The 19,722-nt window shown below is 35.7% G+C and overlaps 1 protein-coding gene across 5 annotated transcripts in view; it reads right to left on the reverse strand.

Moving 5' to 3' along the window:
* Nucleotides 1-2,722: 2,722 nt before the first annotated feature.
* Nucleotides 2,723-19,722, reverse strand: part of RBM27 (RNA binding motif protein 27) — a 61,644-nt gene continuing 44,644 nt past the window's right edge. For all 5 annotated transcript variants that reach the window (XM_027841828.1, XM_027841825.1, XM_027841826.1 and 2 more), the window contains 7 exons: nucleotides 19,187-19,261; nucleotides 18,635-18,796; nucleotides 16,176-16,280; nucleotides 15,851-16,042; nucleotides 12,195-12,281; nucleotides 9,395-9,505; nucleotides 2,723-3,291 (listed from right to left, as the gene is read on the reverse strand). In XM_027841828.1, coding sequence (XP_027697629.1) covers nucleotides 3,208-3,291; nucleotides 9,395-9,505; nucleotides 12,195-12,281; nucleotides 15,851-16,042; nucleotides 16,176-16,280; nucleotides 18,635-18,796; nucleotides 19,187-19,261 — 816 coding nt within the window. In that variant the 3' untranslated portion in view covers nucleotides 2,723-3,207. The remainder of the gene's footprint in view (nucleotides 3,292-9,394; nucleotides 9,506-12,194; nucleotides 12,282-15,850; nucleotides 16,043-16,175; nucleotides 16,281-18,634; nucleotides 18,797-19,186; nucleotides 19,262-19,722) is intronic.

Consider the following 19,722-nt stretch of genomic DNA (forward strand, 5'->3'; position numbering starts at 1 on the left):
CCAAATTCTTTTAAATTACCAACTTTTTTTTAGCCTTTTTTTCTTCCAATTTTGAACCATTCCATATTGTATCTTTATTGCAAAAGTCAACATGCTTCTTAGAAATTCAGGTTGTAATCAGTAAAACAAACATTACATATAGGAATTTAAATGTATAAACAGTTAGAAATCCAACAATATCTCCTATTATGCTATTACACAAGGTCACAATTTTGAAAAAAAACTATAATACAGGCATCCTATACATCAAGAGGAACCACGATTCCTTTTCACATGATTTTTTTCTTCTTTTTGTACGAATGACCGGTCGCTGTCATTACCTATTTCATCTTAACAGTACAATGTTTTCCAATTTATTTCAGCTGTTGAAAATTTTTGTCTTAAAATTATAACATGAAGAAATTGAGGGAAATTCTATTCATCCCTGGGTTGAATCTTGAGCATGGGAAGCAACCCATTGGTAAACTAAACTGAACAAGTAGGGTGGTATCATTTTCTTTTAGTGATCAGCTGCTTATAAAGATGTCATGCGCATTATGAAGAACAATAGAATATACTATAAAGGCTGTACGTTATTTCATAAAATGAAGCTACCAACAAGAGAAAAATTAGTCACAGTAGTTACCCACTTTAAAAAAAAAACCTCTAGGATTTTGAAAAAAAAATCTTATATAGGAAAATGTTTAAGCTACTTTATGCTAAATCATCACTTCAATTTTCTAATAATATAAACAGCTTGTATTTGAATTCATTTGAGAGGCTCAAATCTTTTCTAAAATCCTCAGAAATTATTTTCAGGATGCTTGAATATTCTGGAAATAGTAGGGTGTGCTGAAAAGGTTTATACAAAGGTTTTACATCTGACTAAAGAAAGTTTCTGTTCTTCACTTTAACCCTCTCATTTTTCTTTTCTTTGTCCCCCACTAAGTAAAAACCCAAACACATCCCTCATCTCTCACTCTCTGAACTGAGATTTCAAGGTGTCAGTTTAGAGGTTAAAAAAAAAAATCATATGAAAAGGAATCCCATTCTATTGAACTGTGCCAGTCTACCGAAATTTTTCTTACAGCTCCATTAATTTACTGTAATCTTCAGTTTCCAAATACAAAAATACAACAATTCTTATTGAAATCTATACGCTGGTAGTTTTAGTACACAAAAAAACCAAACTATTTACAAAATTATACAGTTTAAGAAAAACTTTATACAAAAAATATATAAATCCTTTGTTCCCTCTATCATTTTTAAACTGTCAGGACTCAAAACATTCACAATAATGGATCTTTCAAAATATATACTGACTGAGCCACAGACATTAAGAAAATGTCATTAGAGGTGATGGGAGAGGAGCAAGATTGCTTATTCTAGGTACCCCATTCTAGTATTTTCATTCTTTCATAAGGTCATTTTAGCCTTAAGGTTAGTAGAAATACAATAATAACCTAGAAAGAGAAGTCCTCATTAGGAAGGTAAAGTTACAAAAACTTAAAAGGGATCCTGATTTCACATGCCACTGCAGGAAAATGGGATGTGAAGGAGACACAGATGATACAGATATGGGATTTAACTTCTTATGGCTAAGTAAATCTAGAATCCTGTTGGTTTTAAGTTCTTTACTTGACTATTTTTGCTCTGAGGAATAGTATATGCCACAGGAAAACATAATCCCTGATAAAAGTGAACACCAAGAACCTTCTAAAGTCAACAAGAAGTTTCAAAAATGTTCACATCACATAAATGAATGAGAACCATAGATAAATGCAGGTGTGCATATTCTTGAGTGACATACTCCATTTATATTAAGCACGGTTAATTTCTCCAGGGGTTGATACAGTGTAGTGTCGCTCCTCTACTGTTCCATCTAACATTCAGAACACAAGGACATTAAATTTACATATATATTTTACTTAACAGATAGAATCTACTCTATATAAGTGTACAGTAAAAATGCACACAGTGAAGAAAACTGCCTATTAAACGATGCATGTATGTCCATGGACAATGAAAGCCACAAAATTATGATAATGCATCATTTTCTATTCAAAGCCAAGTTACTACCTTCCATTTATATAATTTGTTATTGTCAACCCCACCCACCACTCCAACTTCTCCATCATGGTTTAAATTCAGGAAAAGATAATTTTGAGATACATTAAACCTTTTAGGTTACCTAAAACTAAACTGCAACTTTAAATAGCATTCCAACAAACAGGTTGAAAACCTTTGCCATGCCCATGAAAACCTTCCTTAACTGTTCCAAGTGCTGGTTTAATTCAAAGCCTTTTTATTAAGGAAGAATCAGCCTTTCATGAATCAGATGATGAGCTTCTCTCAATACTGTGCACGTTTGGCCTACTGATTCAGGTGCAGGGAAAGAAGGGGAGGGAGGAAAGGGAGAAAAAAATAAAAGAGCAATGGGCACAACTGTCTCAGATTTGGAGAATTTTTAAAAAGCAGGGATTGAACCAATACTGACAAAGTAATAAAAGCAAAGTGAACTGAGTCTGAACCTGGGAGAGTTCAGATGAGAGTGAAAAATGACAGAATGGAAACATCAATGGAGCTAGCAATGTCACATAACAGTTTAGAGAACATACAGGATTTGATGTAATTTACATTGAAATAGTATTGTGGAAGATTATATTATATGTATCGTACAATTTATGTTCATATAAAAACTCTGAAAAAAATTCAGACTGAATACAAGCCAGACTCCTCCATATTAAAAAATTAAAACAAATTGTATTTTTCTTTCAAGATGAATCTTAAAACAAGGTTTAGTCAAAAATATCTCCCATAGTGTGACGACCCCATCCATAATATCTGAGAGTTACGAGATTCCAGGCTACTTTGACATTTAATGAAATTTTATCAGCAGATTATATTACAAAATAAAATTTCTAAACACCCTGTCATCTACATCATAATCCCACACCATCGAAAATAGGTGGTGTAGAAAATAAGGCTCTAGAGAACACCCATATGACTCTTGTGGATCTTCAGAATTGTGTAAAAGTCACTAGGCCTTTGGCTGCTTTAATATCACATACAGTTATGAGATGTGTTTAAATAGCAAACTTGCTGTCTTTAAACCTATGTTGAAAAGAAAAAAAAATAAAAATTTTTGGCTCAATGACGTCTTTAAATAATTTTTAAAAGTTGTTCTTCTAAACAAAATTCCTAAAACTATACAGCTCCCATCAGATTTCATCTTCGCCAAGAACGAGATTCATATTCATCTTCATCTTCATCATCATCATCATGCAAAAACAAATCTGAAGCTTCAGTCTCCTAGAGAAAGAGAAAGTACAGTCACTGTAAAGGTACATGGTAATGCTAATTAAATGAGGCATACAAAGTCACTGTATTTTTAAAAGCAAATACATTTCAAATTAGGATTTGGATTAGATACCTTAGTTAAGACAAGTCCAGTTAGAAATCAGAAGTTTCTAAATTCCAAGTCACTCTCTTTTGCTCAAATTTCATTTCAGTCAACCATTTATTAAGCTTGAACTATGTGAAAGGCACTGTCCTAAACAACGAGGAAGAAAAGAAAGGCAAAAACAATCCCTGTCCTCAAGGAGCTAACATTCTAATGAGAAAGACAACATGTAAATAACTAGTTACATACATGATAAAAACAGAGCAGACTGAAGGGAATTTGAGAGGGAAAAGTGCCATCAGCTGAGGAGACTAGGAAAGGCTTCCTACAGAAGGTGAGATTTGAGCTGAGTCTTGAAGAAAGTCAGGGAAACTAAAAGGTAGAGGTGAGGGGGGAAAGCACTCCAGGCACAGGGGACAGCCCAGAGAAGCAAGATGGAGTCCTCTATGTGAGGAATACTAATTAAGACAATACAGTGAAGTTGGATTGTAGAGTGCATGGAGGGAGTAACACATTAGAAGACTAAAAAGGTAAAAAAGGGCCAAGTTATTAGACTGTAAATGTCAGAGTCCAGATGTAAAAGGGAGCCACTAGAGTTTACTGAGGAAGAAGGTGATGTGGTCAGGATTACCCTTTAGGAAAATTACTTTGGCAAATGAATGGAGGATGGATTGGAGTGAAGAGAGACCTGAGGTAGAAGGACCAACTAGAAAGCTATTAGAACAGTCTGGGCAATAGGTGATCAGTGTCTGCACTTGGGCAGTTGCTGTGTGACTGAAGAGAAGTAGACATATGGAAGAGATGTTGTGAAGGCAGAACCAAGATTTGTCAACAGACTAGAAATGTGGAGTGAGAAATCAAGGATGACACAAAGATTGTGGCACTGATTTTAATAAGAAACCTTCTATGTATGTCAGGTACCTCTCCAAACAAAGGTTTCCTTTTTTTTTTTTAATACATTGTAAGTAATTTATATGACTAGTAATTTAGCTTAAACCAGCACTTTATAATTAATAAGAGAACACAGCAATAGGAAACAGTTAATAATCAATATTTTAGAAGCCGATTGTTTTGTGTGTGGATCATGCTAACTACTGGTTTCTCTTCCTTTTATCTCCCATCTCCAAACCTGCAGCAATTATGCTGCTTCCCACCATTTCCACCAGTGGGCTGAGGGGAAGGGGGAAATTAAAAGCCATAAATTTTATTACTTAAAAGCAAAGAGGAAGTTCAAATAACTAGCTAAAATGGGTTTTTAAGATTATGTCTAAGTTTAATTTTATCCACAGAATCAATGTTCTCATTTACCACCAGTAAAGGTTAACTTTAACAGTTTCAGCAACCCAGGGAGGACAAAAACAAAGATCAAGCAATGTTATCTGAAACAAGTTAAGAAAAAAATTCCCAAGATGACTTTTTAAAGTTACATGTGCACATATTCTCATTGAAAATTGCTTTTAATTCTTCAACAAGATTTTAAACTTTCAAGCTTATACCTATCTATACACATCATCTGTAGATGACTCCCTCATCTCTCAACTATAATCCTTTATCATAACTGCCTGAGGGACAGCTGTACCTGGATGTCCTATAGGCTTCTTAAATTCAACATATCTAAAATGAAACGAATTTTCCCAAACTCATCTCTCTTAACTTCTCTACTACTACTGAGAACATCATTATGATTTTAGTTATAACTCTGAAGAGCTTTCTAACCTTCACTCTTGCTTATTCCCCACTTCCCCCCATCCCATACAATCAGTTGCCAACTCCTGTCAATTCCTCCTCCATAATATATCTATTACATCTATTCTCTTCAGTCACAAGGCCACCACTCATTCAGGACCTCATCACCTGTCAGTTGAACTATTGTAATATCTTCACCGGGATCCCTCAAGTCTCTCCCCTCTCCAATCCAATCTCCAAATAACTGTCAAAATAATATTCCTAGAACAGAAGTCTGACCATCCTACTCCCCTTCTTAAAAAGCTCCAGGTGCTCTATTGTTTTCGGGATGAAAAGCAGTCCTGTTTGGTACTTAAGACTCTTCAAAAGTTCTTTCCAGGCTGATTCACATTATGCTCCCTTTACACACTCGGTGTTCCAGCCAAATTGGCCCACCTATTATTGTTCTCTGCATCATCTGCCTTTCCAGAGTCAGTTCAAGAACTACCTGCTACCAGGCCTTTCTGGTGCCTCCAGTTCTGCCTACCACTCTGCAGATTACCTTTCAGTTAACTAGTATAATCTGTACTCATCCCTGGGATGTATCCATTCCTCCACATCTTGGAATTCCCAATTTTCTTCCCAGATCCATTGAGAAGATTCTTCCTACATGAAGCCTTTCCTGTCCCATCCGAGCCCATACCCCAGCTGCTAATGCCTGCCTCAAAATGATCTTATACCTACTCTGCATATTCCTCTATGAAGACAAGTTCTCTTCCCCAGCAAGAATATAAGCTCCCTGAGGGCAGGAACATTTTTACTTTTATCTGTGTACTTGTAGCACCTAGCACGTGGGGATGCACCTATGACATCCCTGGTATAGGGAATTCTTAATTAGAAATGCCCTTCGACAACTGAGAGTGGCCCATTATTTTCAAATGATGGTCTTGGAAAATATTCTGCAGCACTGAGAGGTTAAGTGACCTGCCAGGGCCCAAGCCAGGATGTGTCAAAGGAAGGACTCTTAGTTTTTCTTGACTCCAAAGGTCAGCTCTCCATCTACTACAGAAATGTCAAACATGCAGCCCAACATGCTCAAGTGTGGCTTGAAACAGGTTAAAATGTAACTGGGAAATACTTAACAAAATAAATAAAAAAGAACACTGATAATGTTAATATGTGGTTTTCTAAGTCAATATGTGGCCTGCAGAGATCTTTGTGTATTATTTAGTGACCCCCATTTCTATCTGAGTTTGACACTACTGATCTGTTGCACAGTACTGCCTCTTCATGCTTAGCACATAGCAGTTGCCTTATAAATGCGTTTTAAGTTATTAATAGTGTTTTCTTCAAAAGAATTTAAATTCCTTGGAGGGTCATTCAGCCAATCAACAAACATTCATTAAGCACCTACTACGTTCAAGGTATTATGCTAAGTGCTGGGTATACAAAGAAGGGCAAGAGGCAGCCCCTGTACTCGTGGAACTCACAACCTAATAGGGGACACAATACTTAACCAACTATGTACAAACAAGCAATATGAAAGATAAATTGGAAATAAGCAATAGAAGAAAGGCCTACAATAAAGGAGGACCACGAAAGGTTTCCAGTAGAAAGTGGGATTTTAGCTGGGATCTGGAAGGAAGCCAGGAGGCAGAGATGAGGAAGGAGAACATTCCAGGCATGGAGGACAGTCAGTGAAAATGAACAGAGTTGGGAGGCAGAGTATTTTGTTTGAGGAACAGCAAGGAAGCCAGTGTCACTGGATCACAGTGTGTATGTGTTGGGGTTGGGGGGGGAGAGAAGGGGAGAGAAGCGAAAGAAGGTTGGGGGTAGCCAGGTTATGAAGAGTTTTAAACACTAGAGGATTTTTATATTTTATCCATGAGATGGTAGGGAGTCACTGGAATTTACTGAGTAACTGTAGTGGAGAGTTGGAGGTGACACAGTTAGACCTGCATTTTAGGATGATCATTCTGACAGCAGAGTGGACAACTACAGTAGAGAGAGACTTCAAGCAGGCAGACTAACCAGCATACTATTATTGCAATAGCCCAGGTGTAAGGTAATGAAAACCTACACCACTATACTGGCAGTGTCAGAGGAGAACGGACTATATATGAGAGATATTTTGAAGCTAAAATTGACAGGCTTTGGTGACTAAGTGGACATAAGGGAGAATGAGGGGATGAGCATGACAACTAGATTGTGAGCCTGGGTGACTGGTGGTACTCTCAATAATAACAGGGAAATGAAAAAGAGGAAAGGGTTTGAGGGGAAAGATAATGAGTTCAGTTTTGGTTTTGTTGAATTTAAGATGTTTACAGGACATCCAGTCCGAGATATACAATACTCAGCTGGAGATGCTAGTCTGGAGGTGAGCAGAGGTTAGGTCTGAATAAGTAGATCTGATAATCATCTGCACAGAGACAATAACTGAATCCATGGGAGCTGATAAGATTGGCAAAGAGGGAGAAGAAAAGAGGACCCAGAATAGAGTGGGACATCCATGGTTATAGGTCATGACCTGGATGAAGACCCAGCACAGCAAACTAAGTAGTCAGATAGGCTGAAGAGAACCAGGGCAGAGTACTGTCATGAAAACCTAGAGAGAAGAAAATATCAACGGGAAGAGGATCAAATGTCATCTATTTGAAATGATAGCCACCTCAAAGACCCAATATCCTGTAAACATTTTAAACATGGCCCAAACAGAACTCACTATTATTCCCCCCAAATCCTCCCTTCCTTCTCACTTTTCTATTGTTATTAAGGGTACTACCTTCCTCCAAGGCCCCCAGGCTCACAACCTAAGTGCCATCCTTGACTCCTCATTGTCTCTTACTCCTTAGCCAGAGAAGGAAGAAGAGATACTTGGACAATAGCTAGTAAGGATTGATGGATCACAAGAGCGTTTTTTTGAGAATGGGGGAGACATGAGTATATTTGTAGGCAGTAGGGAAGCAGCCAATAGTCAGAAAGAGATTGAAGATAAGTGAGAATCTGCCAGGGAAGATGGGATGAAATAGGATCACTTGTGCATGTAGATGGGTTTGCCTTGGCAAGGTGAAGGGTCACATCATCAGGCGAGACAGGGGTGAAGGAGGAAATAGTAGAAGGAATCTGGAAGATATGAGCTAAGGAGGAGAAGAGAAGGGGAAGGAAGCTCTTGATGAAAGACCTTATTTTTTCAGTGAAACATAAGGCAAAGTTTTCAGCTGAGAGGATAAAGGTACCTATGGAAGGCTTGAGGAGAGATTAAAAAAATTTGGAAAAGCCAACATGGTCAGTGGGATAGTGAATCAATTACGGAGGTATAAAAGGATTGCCTTCCTGGAATGAAGGTCCAGTTGAGATTATGTAACATAAATTTGTTGTGGATCCAGTCAACATGGTTTTGTGATTTTTTTTTTCAGCTTTATTCAACAGCAAGTGAGTAGGAATAAAGGCAGCAGATGGTAGGAATGATCTAGAGCTGAGGTTTGGTAGGGCAAAACTGATGACAGTAGAAGGGGACAAGGTATTTAAGAGAAAAGGACAGTGTAGAGATGAAACGGTTCAGTAAGGGGTCAAGATCGGGAAGTGAGGAGAGTGTTGCCAGTTCAGAGGTAATGACTTGGAAAAGAAATAAAAGGTGGAAGGACTGGAGGTCACAGTAAAAATGAAGAACAGTTTGAGGTTACAGACAAAGGGAGAGGTAGAACGACAACCGACTGTCACCAGAAAAGGAAATTTCAGAGTTTATGAACACAGAGTGGAACACTTGGAGCCTGGCAAAAGCAAGGGTATAACTATCTTTGTGTGCAGCTGAAGTAGGATGGAGGAATAGGTCATGGGAAATGAGCAAGCTGAGGAACTCGGAGGTAAAGGTACTAAAGGGAGTATTTATATGTATTTTGATGTTGGAGAGAAAACAAAGACTGTCAGCTAGTCACTGAATTCACTGAGGGGAGTGTCCTAGAGGGCAGCAGACAAGAGTTACAAAATTTTTGATTGGGTGGTAGATAAGGATTGAGCGAACCTCAAAGGAGTTAAGGTTACTCAGTGACAGAGGCAGAGAGAAACTTGGAAATGGCAAAGGAGAGCAAGGAGAATTTTATCCCCTTCACCTCAACCAGTGAGTCAGAGGGAATGAGCGAAAGGGCAATTAATGCAGCAAAGGGGAGCAGGGATGCTTTCATTTTTATCTTTGTATATCAAATGTCTAGTATAGTTCCAGGCCTATAAGACACACTTAATAAATGCTTGGTGAAGTGAACTGAATTCCATTCTTCTACATATGATAGATTTACTTCCAATTCAAGAAGACTAAAAAGAGGCCTTACTCAAACTCTTAAAATTATTTACCTCTTCCTTGGCTTCTTCTTCCTCAGTTTCTGTGGATATAGATGGTACCTTGGGTTTGTGCCATGATATCTGTAGTCTGCGATCTTTGAATTTTGATCCTTGGTTTGCAGCCTACAATGTATTTTACAAAAAAAAAAAAAGTATACTTTCAAATATACGAAATACTTAATCCTTTAAATAGTGTGTTTTTTAGAGGTCAAAGGTATGATTCAGACACTCGGTTAAAAATAGATGCTAAATAGTGGCCAGAAACAGATATACAGGGTGTCTCTTAGTGCAGTTTTACGCTATTAAAGCTTAAAGCTATGCTGTATATCCTGTTTATTAAAAAATGTCCTATATAACTAACGCTTCATGATGTTTAGAAAAATGGAGAGGACTATTAGCATTATAGTCAAGATTTAAGATTCAAATAATCTCTTGGAATAATTGACATCTGCAAGTTTTTAAAAGCTTAAATATTATAAATGTTGCATCCACAATAAATTCTTAGAATATACGTATCTTCCTATGTCCTTCCTGATTTCCACGGTCCCATCTACATTTTATCATTCTATTTCCTATTAGCAAAACAATCTTGTATTTTTCTAATTCCTTTTATTCCAGTAAAATGACTTCCAGCTCTGAAGTAAAAAGGTTTTAAGAGAGTCTGGTTGAAAGGAATAAAGTTAGGTCTCTAATCTAGTGCCTGAGGGAAGATATTTTATAAGATCATAGATTTAGGGCTAGAAGGGACCTTTACATATTAGCTAGTCCAACTCCCTTATTTTACAGGCCCAAAGAAGGTAAAAGAAACTGAAAAGTGACATGGTCACACAAGTATTAAGCAGTAAAGCCAGGTTTTGAACCCAGGTCCTCTGACTTGGGATCCAGCATTTTTCCCCTGTACCATACTGGCCTCTTCTAACTGACTTCTTGCTGTGAGTTTTGGTGCTATTTATAGTCTACATATGCAGTTTTTCTTTCAATTATATTTTACAGTACTCTAGTAATTACCAGCTATTTTAAAGAAAAGACAACATAATGAAGAAATTTAAAGATTTGTTTAGAGTCACAGAAGAGATGAGTCAATAAATTGGAGAGAATTCAAAGGTGTTTTGAGGCCCATTTCATTATTCTTTTTCCCAAACTGCAGACTGACAATAAATTACCCCCAATTTTTTGCTCTACTCAAGCCTTCTTACCTGGATATCTACCCTGTAGCAGCATTTTTCATTCACTAATGAGAGGCTGTTTACCTCTATACATATACTGCTGGCACTGTTAAACTACAGAAATTGAATGGACAACACTCCGAATTGTGGCCCAGTGCTAGAACATAACAGAGGGAAAGTATTCTTTTTTCAATGTAAGGTTAAGTCAGAACCTAAAAAGAATATAGTCTCCCTTGCATTGAGGCCCTTTAGTACAAACTGGTTCATAAAGTAAACCTATCCATATTTCATATATGTTAAATCTATACCCCTCTGTAGTTCCAGGAAATCTCCTCAGCATTTCCTGTGATTTAGAAATTAGTGCTGGGACCATCAGTGAGTACCCATACATTTACTTGTTCTGGCTGAATAATGCTCTTACTACCAGCTTAAGTAAAAATGCTTACTATACCTGATAGTGACTCAATTTTTAAAACAATAACCATCTAAAAAATTCTGGCAAACTAATACTGAAAAATATACATATAAACATCAGCAATACATACATTTGATTAAAAATGCTACATATAAATCTAAATAATTAGACATGAAATATATCATGGTCTTAGATTTAGTTTTTTAAAGTAAGAAAGCAGTTAAGTAACCTAGTCCAATTCTCTCCTTTTTCAGATTAAAAATACTCAGGTTCAAAAAGGAAGTGAGGTGATCTAGGTCACATGGCCTAGGCCATGGTTATCATATTAGTTCACACTTAAATGAAGCTTTAAGAGTTACAAATGAAATTTTCTACTCGATCTTTATCTGAATGTACAAACTGGGTAATAATTCCTCGTCTAACATAAGTTATCCACAGGCTATAAATTCACCTAATAAGACTGATGGCAGTATTTATGTAAACAACATAGAATAGCTTTCCTTACTAAAATAAAAATCTTCATCTAGAATGGATCACACTTGAACATTACATTTAAGAAGCATATAACACATTCCTAAACTACACACCCAAAGAGTTGAATTACATTATGGAGAAGATAATTCTATGAATGTTAAAGTTCAAGAACTCTTTGGATAAACCATGAGGTACCATTTTCTTAGTGGAGAACACTCTCAAAGACTTTTTTTAAAAAATAAAACTGGAAGATAAGAATGGGTCAAATTCTGTTTGGAGAAGCGTAAGGAAAGGATAACCGCTATATGAGAAGTCTGCAGTAATTATAGCAGCAGTATTCAGTTGCCTAGTATAAAGCCCTACAAACTCCAAAATGGGGGATAAGGAGGAATTAGAAATATTTAGTGGAATAACACATACAATGGCTTTTTCCTCCTCCTAGAAACTTAAGACCTCCTTTCTTCTTCAAAACTTGGTTATTTGGAACTGAAACATCACAATATGGGCAACAAACACAATAGTTATTCCATTTCGAGCAAATTTTCAAAAATCAAAGGTAGAAAGTTATCTGTTACATGTTAACTTATAAGATATCAACACATTCCCAGCATTCTCAAAAGAAAAACCAGTTTAGATTAAGACTAGCTATTTCTGTTCCAATGTTTTAGATGTGGCCAACTACTGTGTCATGCTAACCTGTTACAAAATAATCAATCTGCGCCATGCTCCCATAGACAAAGTTCCATGCTCTACTTACATTTTCAGCTTCTGACCTAGACTTGTACGTTAAAACAACACTTAAAGGTGATTCTTCTTCTTGAAGATCTTCAATATCTCCAAATTTCTGTGAAATGAAAAATGTATAAGATATATAATTAGAATGGATGACTGCAATAATTTCAAAGTCATCAATTTTAACCAACAGAAAATAATTTCACTTCCAGTAACAGAATTCCAAAGCTCAAAGTCAGCTTTCATATAAACAGTACAAATATACTGAGAATTCCAATGGGTACATTTGTCAACTTCATGATAAATTTATCTTTCTAGGACAATCAAGTGCCCTTAAGCAAGCATAGTATTTTAAACATTAAATTTAGCTGAGGCAAAATGTTCACTATAATATGTATACTTATTGTGAGAAGCAGCATGGTATAGTGAACAGTGGAAGGACTAGAATCAGGAAGACTAGTGTTCATATTCTAATTCAGATACTTAATATTTATGACTATGGGCAAACCACATAGAACCTCTGAACTTCAATTTCCTCATCTGTAAAATGGTAATAATTTCTGTGATACCTACTTCACAGGATTGTTTTAGGGTGCATGAAATGCGCACACATGCATGTGTGTGTTGTATGTATGTATACATAATATCTATATTATCTATATTTATATCTATTTATCTATCTATACATATGTATCATTTTGGAAATCCTAACACACTAGATAAATTTCTTCTACGATTGTTATCTCTCTCTCTTTCCTTCTCACACACACACACACACACCCCTTCTTTCCAAAGTGAATATCCATGACTCAAGGTTTGTTAATCAGAAGGTATATTTCCACCTAAAATGAGCCTTCCATTTTGACAGCACCCTATCAAAAAGCTTTGAAAGTTGAGAGTACTCATTTCTAAAACGTCATTCTACTTTATCCTTGTCTTCTCTCCCTAAAGAACTCCCATAGTAATGTAAGCTTAATTTAAGACTGTAGTAAATATTTGTAGACTCTAGATACATACATACTTTATATGATTGTTCTAAGTACAAGGCAACACATATTAGGCTATTCTATGATTAAAACAAAGTCTCAGATACTCCTTAGTAACCAATTTTGTACTGATTCTTGACCAACCAGTCTTAGGGATATAATTTATGTATGTGTAAATATAAATAATTATATTATAAATTTTACTAATATAAAAGCCATGCATCACATGATTAAAAAAATAATAAAATATACTACATAATTAGTGTAAATTCCATACAGACAATTGATTCTCACAGAATGCTTTCACTGATTTTTGCCAAACACTTCTGTAATCAACCTCTGGCTGTAATTCAGCCATGATTTGACAAATGGAGTTGCAGTTCAATCTCTTTTCCAAAGAAATTTGTTGTCATTAAGTTTAACATGCGATCTATAGAAATTACATTCTAACAAGTCAAAATAATTAAAAATCCTTGCACTGTTATTTGTCTGATAAAAAATGTTGAATTATATCTTTTAGTAACATATTTCTAGGAAGAGAACTAAATTTATTATTGTTATTAAATGGAATGTCTTCAAACCTATCCAATGTCATCAAATCTTTGACCTGAGATTTATGCTTATAGTACAATCTTTACATTTTTCAAAGTTCTTACACTGTGTTTGACTAATTTTTGTGCTTTCTAAATGCCAGTTGATTTTGACTTCAATGCAGTTGAAAGTAACAAAAATTCCCAAAAAGTATCAATCACTAATGCAAAGTCTTGCAACAAATTGATGTTAGTTAATATCTTTGCCAAACCAGAATAATAATGAGAAAAATACATATGTAATGCAGGATATGCATGCCATGCAGCAGCAGCAGCAGCAGCAGCTCATAAACTACACAGCTATTCATTTTAGTTCTAGTACTCAACCAGTTTTTACAATTTCAATTTTAAGATCTTTAATTACACTTTTTGGTTCAGCTTGATTTTTATTAGATTAGTGATAAACAAAATAAATTTTATCCAGAAATATTTCAATGATTGACTTGTCTTATTTCAGATATTGAATCATTAAGTGGTAATCACAATCAATGACTTTTGTTGTTGTTGCTGTTGCTGTTTAGTTATTTCAGTCCTGTTTGACTCTCTGTTACCCCATTTGGGGTCTTCTTGGCAAAGATACTGAAGTGGTTTACTATTTCCTTCTCCAACTCATTTTACAGATGAGGAACTAAGGCAAACAGGGTTAAGTGACTTGCGCAGGGAGTCAGTGTATTACCAGGCCAAATTTGAACTCAGGAAGATGAGTCTTTGAACTCTGGAAGATGATTCCAAGTCCAGTGCTCTATTCACTGCACCACCTAGCTGCTTAAACAGTGCCAAATGAAAATTTCAGGGTATTTTCTGCCAAGTTTGTAGTAACCTTAGTCTTTCTGACCAGCATCATATTAGCACCATCAGAATAAAATGCAATTAAGTTTGCTTTCAAATATTCATTATTAAAGCCATAATCATTTAAAAGTAGTTAAGAACGTATGGAAAATACACTCTGCTATGGTTGACACCAATTATTTTAAAGCAATGATTAACATTACTCGTGCAGGAATTGATTAAAGTGAGCACTGGTTGAGTTTAACAACAGGCTTGCAAAATTCATGTTAACAATTGGCTCATGCGAGTCCACATGAACTGGTTCCAGCACATTGCTGTTAGTAACACTGTATACAGCGTGCAATTTATAACCCATGGGATTTCCTGGCTACTGCAACTGGAAAGTTCTGCAAAGGTTCAAATTTATGGCAACTTTGCTTTATACAAAATAGCAACACTTTAGCCAAGGTATTGATTAGCATTATGCCTAGTTGTCCAGTGTACTTGGCAAGATTTACTTAACAACATTAAAACAAACAAATAAATTAAATATTTACTTTTGAACTTAAGTGACCCATATGATAAAAATTCAAATGTATGCACCTGAAATACTGCTTTGTAAAGCAGCCTTTATATTTTAAAAATTTATTATCTCCATGTGTGAACTGAAAGTAGAACACATGAAAGTAATGGGCATAAATGAAAGAACAGGCAGGAATTCATGCACTGGAGGGACAGCAGGAATCTTGCATTCATGACTCCCCTACCAAGTAACAACATTTGGAAAAATTCTAGAGATATTTCCTTCAAAAAAAGTTTGAAGAGTGAAAAAGGCATCTGGTGGATAATGGGAAGATGTAGCTAGGCATACTGCCTGCTCATAAATGATAAATATTTTAGTTGATAGCACATTTACACTAGTACAACAGTCAAAAAGCAAACACTGGAGTATATGTATCATAACAGAACCTGGAGCCCAAATTCTGCTACCTTAACCAATTTATCCTGATGATTTTGGATTTTATTGCAGATCATTTCCCTTTTGTAAATTAACTAACTGGTAGCCCATGTTCTAAATATACTATGTTCTGAAAAAAATGCCACAAGAAATGCATTTGTGTGGTGTATTATAGAATTATAAAAGAGCAAATACTCTTCTATGATCTTCAACATAAACTACAGAAATTGCCATATCAATGATTTTACAACTATTTTTCCAAATGTAAAGAGCATCCAACGTTTACATACAGAATGCAATGAAGAAACACTGAAAGCTGGAATTTGTTCCCAACCTTGAATAATTGTCTTCATATTTTGATCATACATTAAAAACTTACTGAAAAATGCTGAAGTAATTCATCTTTCTCCTCCTCAAAGAAGCCCATAACTGTTATTGCTCTGGGGCGGTGATCCACCACCATGTGATTTAATGGGCCCCTTCCTCTTGCTCCACGGCCTCGGCCTCTTCCTCGGCCTTGAGCAGACATGGTCTTTCCACGACCCACAGGCAAAATACCCAAACGAGCAGCCTAAACAAGAATAAAAAGATGAAGTTACAGTACAATCTCTAATCTTGGATCCATCGTCAGAGAAGGATGACACAACGAAAAAATACAGCGAGAGATTATCTTGGTAGAAAAGTTAACTCTTCCCCAATCTCACCTCAACCTGTAACTGATTCAGTTTTTTCCGTAATTCTGTTGTGTCTTCACCAGAAGATAGTCTCTTGTGGAAGTCTAGTTCTGCATCTAGCAGCTCTTTCTGTGCCTTTAAAAAATTAACAATGAAACATGTTTTAAAATCTCATTCATAACATTTTGCTACTAAGAATTTGAATATGTCTGTTTTATAAAGGCTATATAAAACTAATAAATTTTTTAAAAGATGTGACAGCACTGACTTCAATAGTTTTCATAAATTGCCTTGTCCATGTACAGAGCATCATGATATAAACTGTAAATAATATGTAATTGTATGTAATAATGTGTAATAATAATAAAAATGTCCTTCCCGCTGATAAATTTTTCAAATCTAAAAGCTTTTAAAATGAACACTTTGTAAATGTCTAAAGAAAATAAAAGATTTTATAATTCTCTTACATCATATTGGAATATTTGTTAAACAGAACTAAAACCAATCAGTAATTCCAATTATACAGTAGTCAACAGCTCTGGAACGAAGGAATGATAATTCAAACTTGAAAGTAATTACAACATCACAGAATGCAAAAACTGGCAGGTATCTCAGACATTTGGTTCAGCCCTAGACAAAAATCATTGAAAGGAAGTGGTTTCTTTCCCTTACATTAAGCCTAAATCTATTTCTTTGCTATTTCCCACCCATCACTCCTGGTTCTATGAAGTTCTCTGGGGCCAACCCAAACAAGTCTAATTTTGGTTACATGACAACCCATCAAACAGTTGACATAGCTTTCACATCTCTCTAAATATTCTCCTCATTTAGCTAAATATCCATAGTTCCTTTCATCAAGGGCATATTTTCTACTCCTTTTACCATCACTTCCCTCTAGGCATGGTTCAGCTTGGCTACATCTTTCCTAAAACATGGTACCCCGAACCTAACAAAATCCTCCAGATATGGCTTGATGAGGACAAAGTTATGTTAGAAATATTCTGTTTCAGAGTATGCTTACTTTTCTTATAGCTTTCAATTCTGTTGCTATTTTTACTCTTTAAAATGAAATTCTAAAATTAATATTTGCCTTTTAGATGAGCAATCATGAATAAAATAAATTTTACATAGATGTATATACAACATACACACACAAAAAAAATTCTCAATTTTCATGCCTGACACTTTTCACCTATAAACATAACCTCCAATCCATCTATCCACATAGTTATGGTATATTATTTAATATTTTAAAATAAGAAAACAGATAAAACCAACAAAATCTCTCCAAGACCAGAATGAGTAGGTCCATAACACCTGACTACCCTTTAGGTCACAATAAATCTAGTGTTACCTTTTGAAAATTAAAAAGGCCAGGGTCATGTGACCAACAAGACAAAGGACTAATTTCTGACCTCATCATTCAACTGAAATTGCTCTCTCCAAAATTACCAGTGATCTCTTAATTGTTGAATTTAGTGACCTTTTAAAATCCTCATACTTCTTGATTTTTACTATCTTTGCCACTGCCTATCATTATTGTCCCCTTGAATCTTACTTCTCTTTAGATTTTTGTGACACTGCTTTCTCCTGGTTCTCCTCTTACCCATCTGACTACTTCTCAGTCTCCTTTGAAGGATCTGTATCCAAATCATGCCCACTAACTATGTATGCCCCACAAGGCTTTGTCCTGCACCCTCTTCTCTTCTCCTTCTATTCTATTTCACTTGGCAATCTCAATGATCATCTCTAAGATGACTCTCAGATCTATTTATATAGCCCTAACCTCTTGCCTCACACCAAGTCTCACATTTCCTACTGCCTATTGGATATTTCAAACTTTATGTGTCATCTTTTTCCCCAAACCCTTACCTCTTCCAATTGCTTCCCTATTACTGTTGAGGGCACTACCTTTTTTTCCAGTCACCCAAACTCACAACCTAAGTGTCATGCTCAACTCCTCACTATCTTTCTAACCCCTAATATCCAATCAGTTGCCAAGGCCCGTCAATTCTACCTTTATAACATCTCTCAGATGGCCCCTTCTCTCCTCTGACACTGTCATCAGACCTCTGTAAGTCTTCATTCCTTCACACCTGCACTACTGCAATAATAGTCTGCTGGTTAGTCTCCTTGCCCAAGTGGCTCTCCAATCCAGTCCATCCTCCACTTAGTTGTCAAACTAATCTTTCTAAAGCACATGTTTGACTATATTACCCTGTCCCTTTCCCCTCTCCTTCCCTGTTTCCATTCAATTACCTCAGGATCAAATATAAAATCCTCTGGTTGGCTTTTAAAGTCCTTCATTTGGTCCTTTCCTACCTTTCTAGTCTTTTTTTTTACTCCCAAGTACTCTGCAGTCCAGTGACACTAGCCTCCTTTGCTGTTCCTCACACAAGACACTTCAAACCTGGGTAACTGGGTATCACCGATCAAAGATGTAAACAGTATATACAGAGTCAACATTCATAAATTCAAATAACAGATACCTCTGTCTTTGACTTCAGTTTGGATGGTGTAGAAGCTGCAGATGTTTTTAATTCATCCTTCAACTGTGAGATTTTTTCTCCAAGTTCTTTCAAGGTCTTCATTATGTTTGCTCTTTCTTCTGGTTTCATGTTCTTGTTTTTCTCCAACTTTGATATCAGCATCTACATAATTAAATACATCTTCAAAATTTGTAGCTTAACAAAACTAATACAGCTAAGTGCTGAAAAATTAAACATGTTTTTCTAGAACAGACACTTTTGTAAATAACACTGTATGTACCCTCCTTCTCTTCCTTACAGAGGTGAGGGGCTATGGATGTAGAACACTGCATACATTGCCATACTCTGTGGGTGTGTTGGTTAGCTTTTCTAAACTGCTTTTTTCCCCCTTTTCTTTTTTATTCTGCTAAAAAGGATGACTCACTGCAGTAGAATGGGGAGAGACACATTTGGAAATAAAAGTGAAGTAAAAACAAAATATATCAACAAGTTTTTTGGAAAACATTTGTGTGAGTGTAAAATATAATAGCTACACAACATGAATTTTCTTACCTTTTGACATTCTATTTGTTTCTCTAGTACTTCTTGTCTCTTTTTCCTCATATCTTGTTGTAGCTTCATTGCCTCCTGCATAAATAAAGTAAAGCTAAGTTAGCTTTTCACAACCTGGTCCCCTTCATAACCTGGTGAAAAGCTAAGATAACATTAGCTACTGAAATGTAATGGAACAATATTTCTAAAGAATCACTACCCAGAAAGGCTTTCTCATCAGAAAGAATTTCTATTGTAATAAATACAAAGCTTATTAGAAAAAAGTTAAATTTTCAGATATACTTTATTTGAAGTAATTCTAAAACCAAATCTATTGAATATATATAGTTGTAGTTACTAAATAAAATGTATTTCTTGTTTTGTGAAAGTGCCTAACAATCTTTAATTGCCTTATGTAAATGTAACTTATTCACTCCAAATAATCTGTTTTATAGATATATAAGGATCACATCTACTCATGAATAAGCCAAATTATTATTTTTAACATGAAATGTTTTCAAAACGTGTAACGCTCCTGTAATTCAAAAATGATATCA

This window comes from Vombatus ursinus, unplaced genomic scaffold (assembly GCF_900497805.2).
Source record: "Vombatus ursinus unplaced genomic scaffold, bare-nosed wombat genome assembly UNPS02014863.1, whole genome shotgun sequence".
Lineage (NCBI taxonomy): Eukaryota > Metazoa > Chordata > Mammalia > Diprotodontia > Vombatidae > Vombatus > Vombatus ursinus.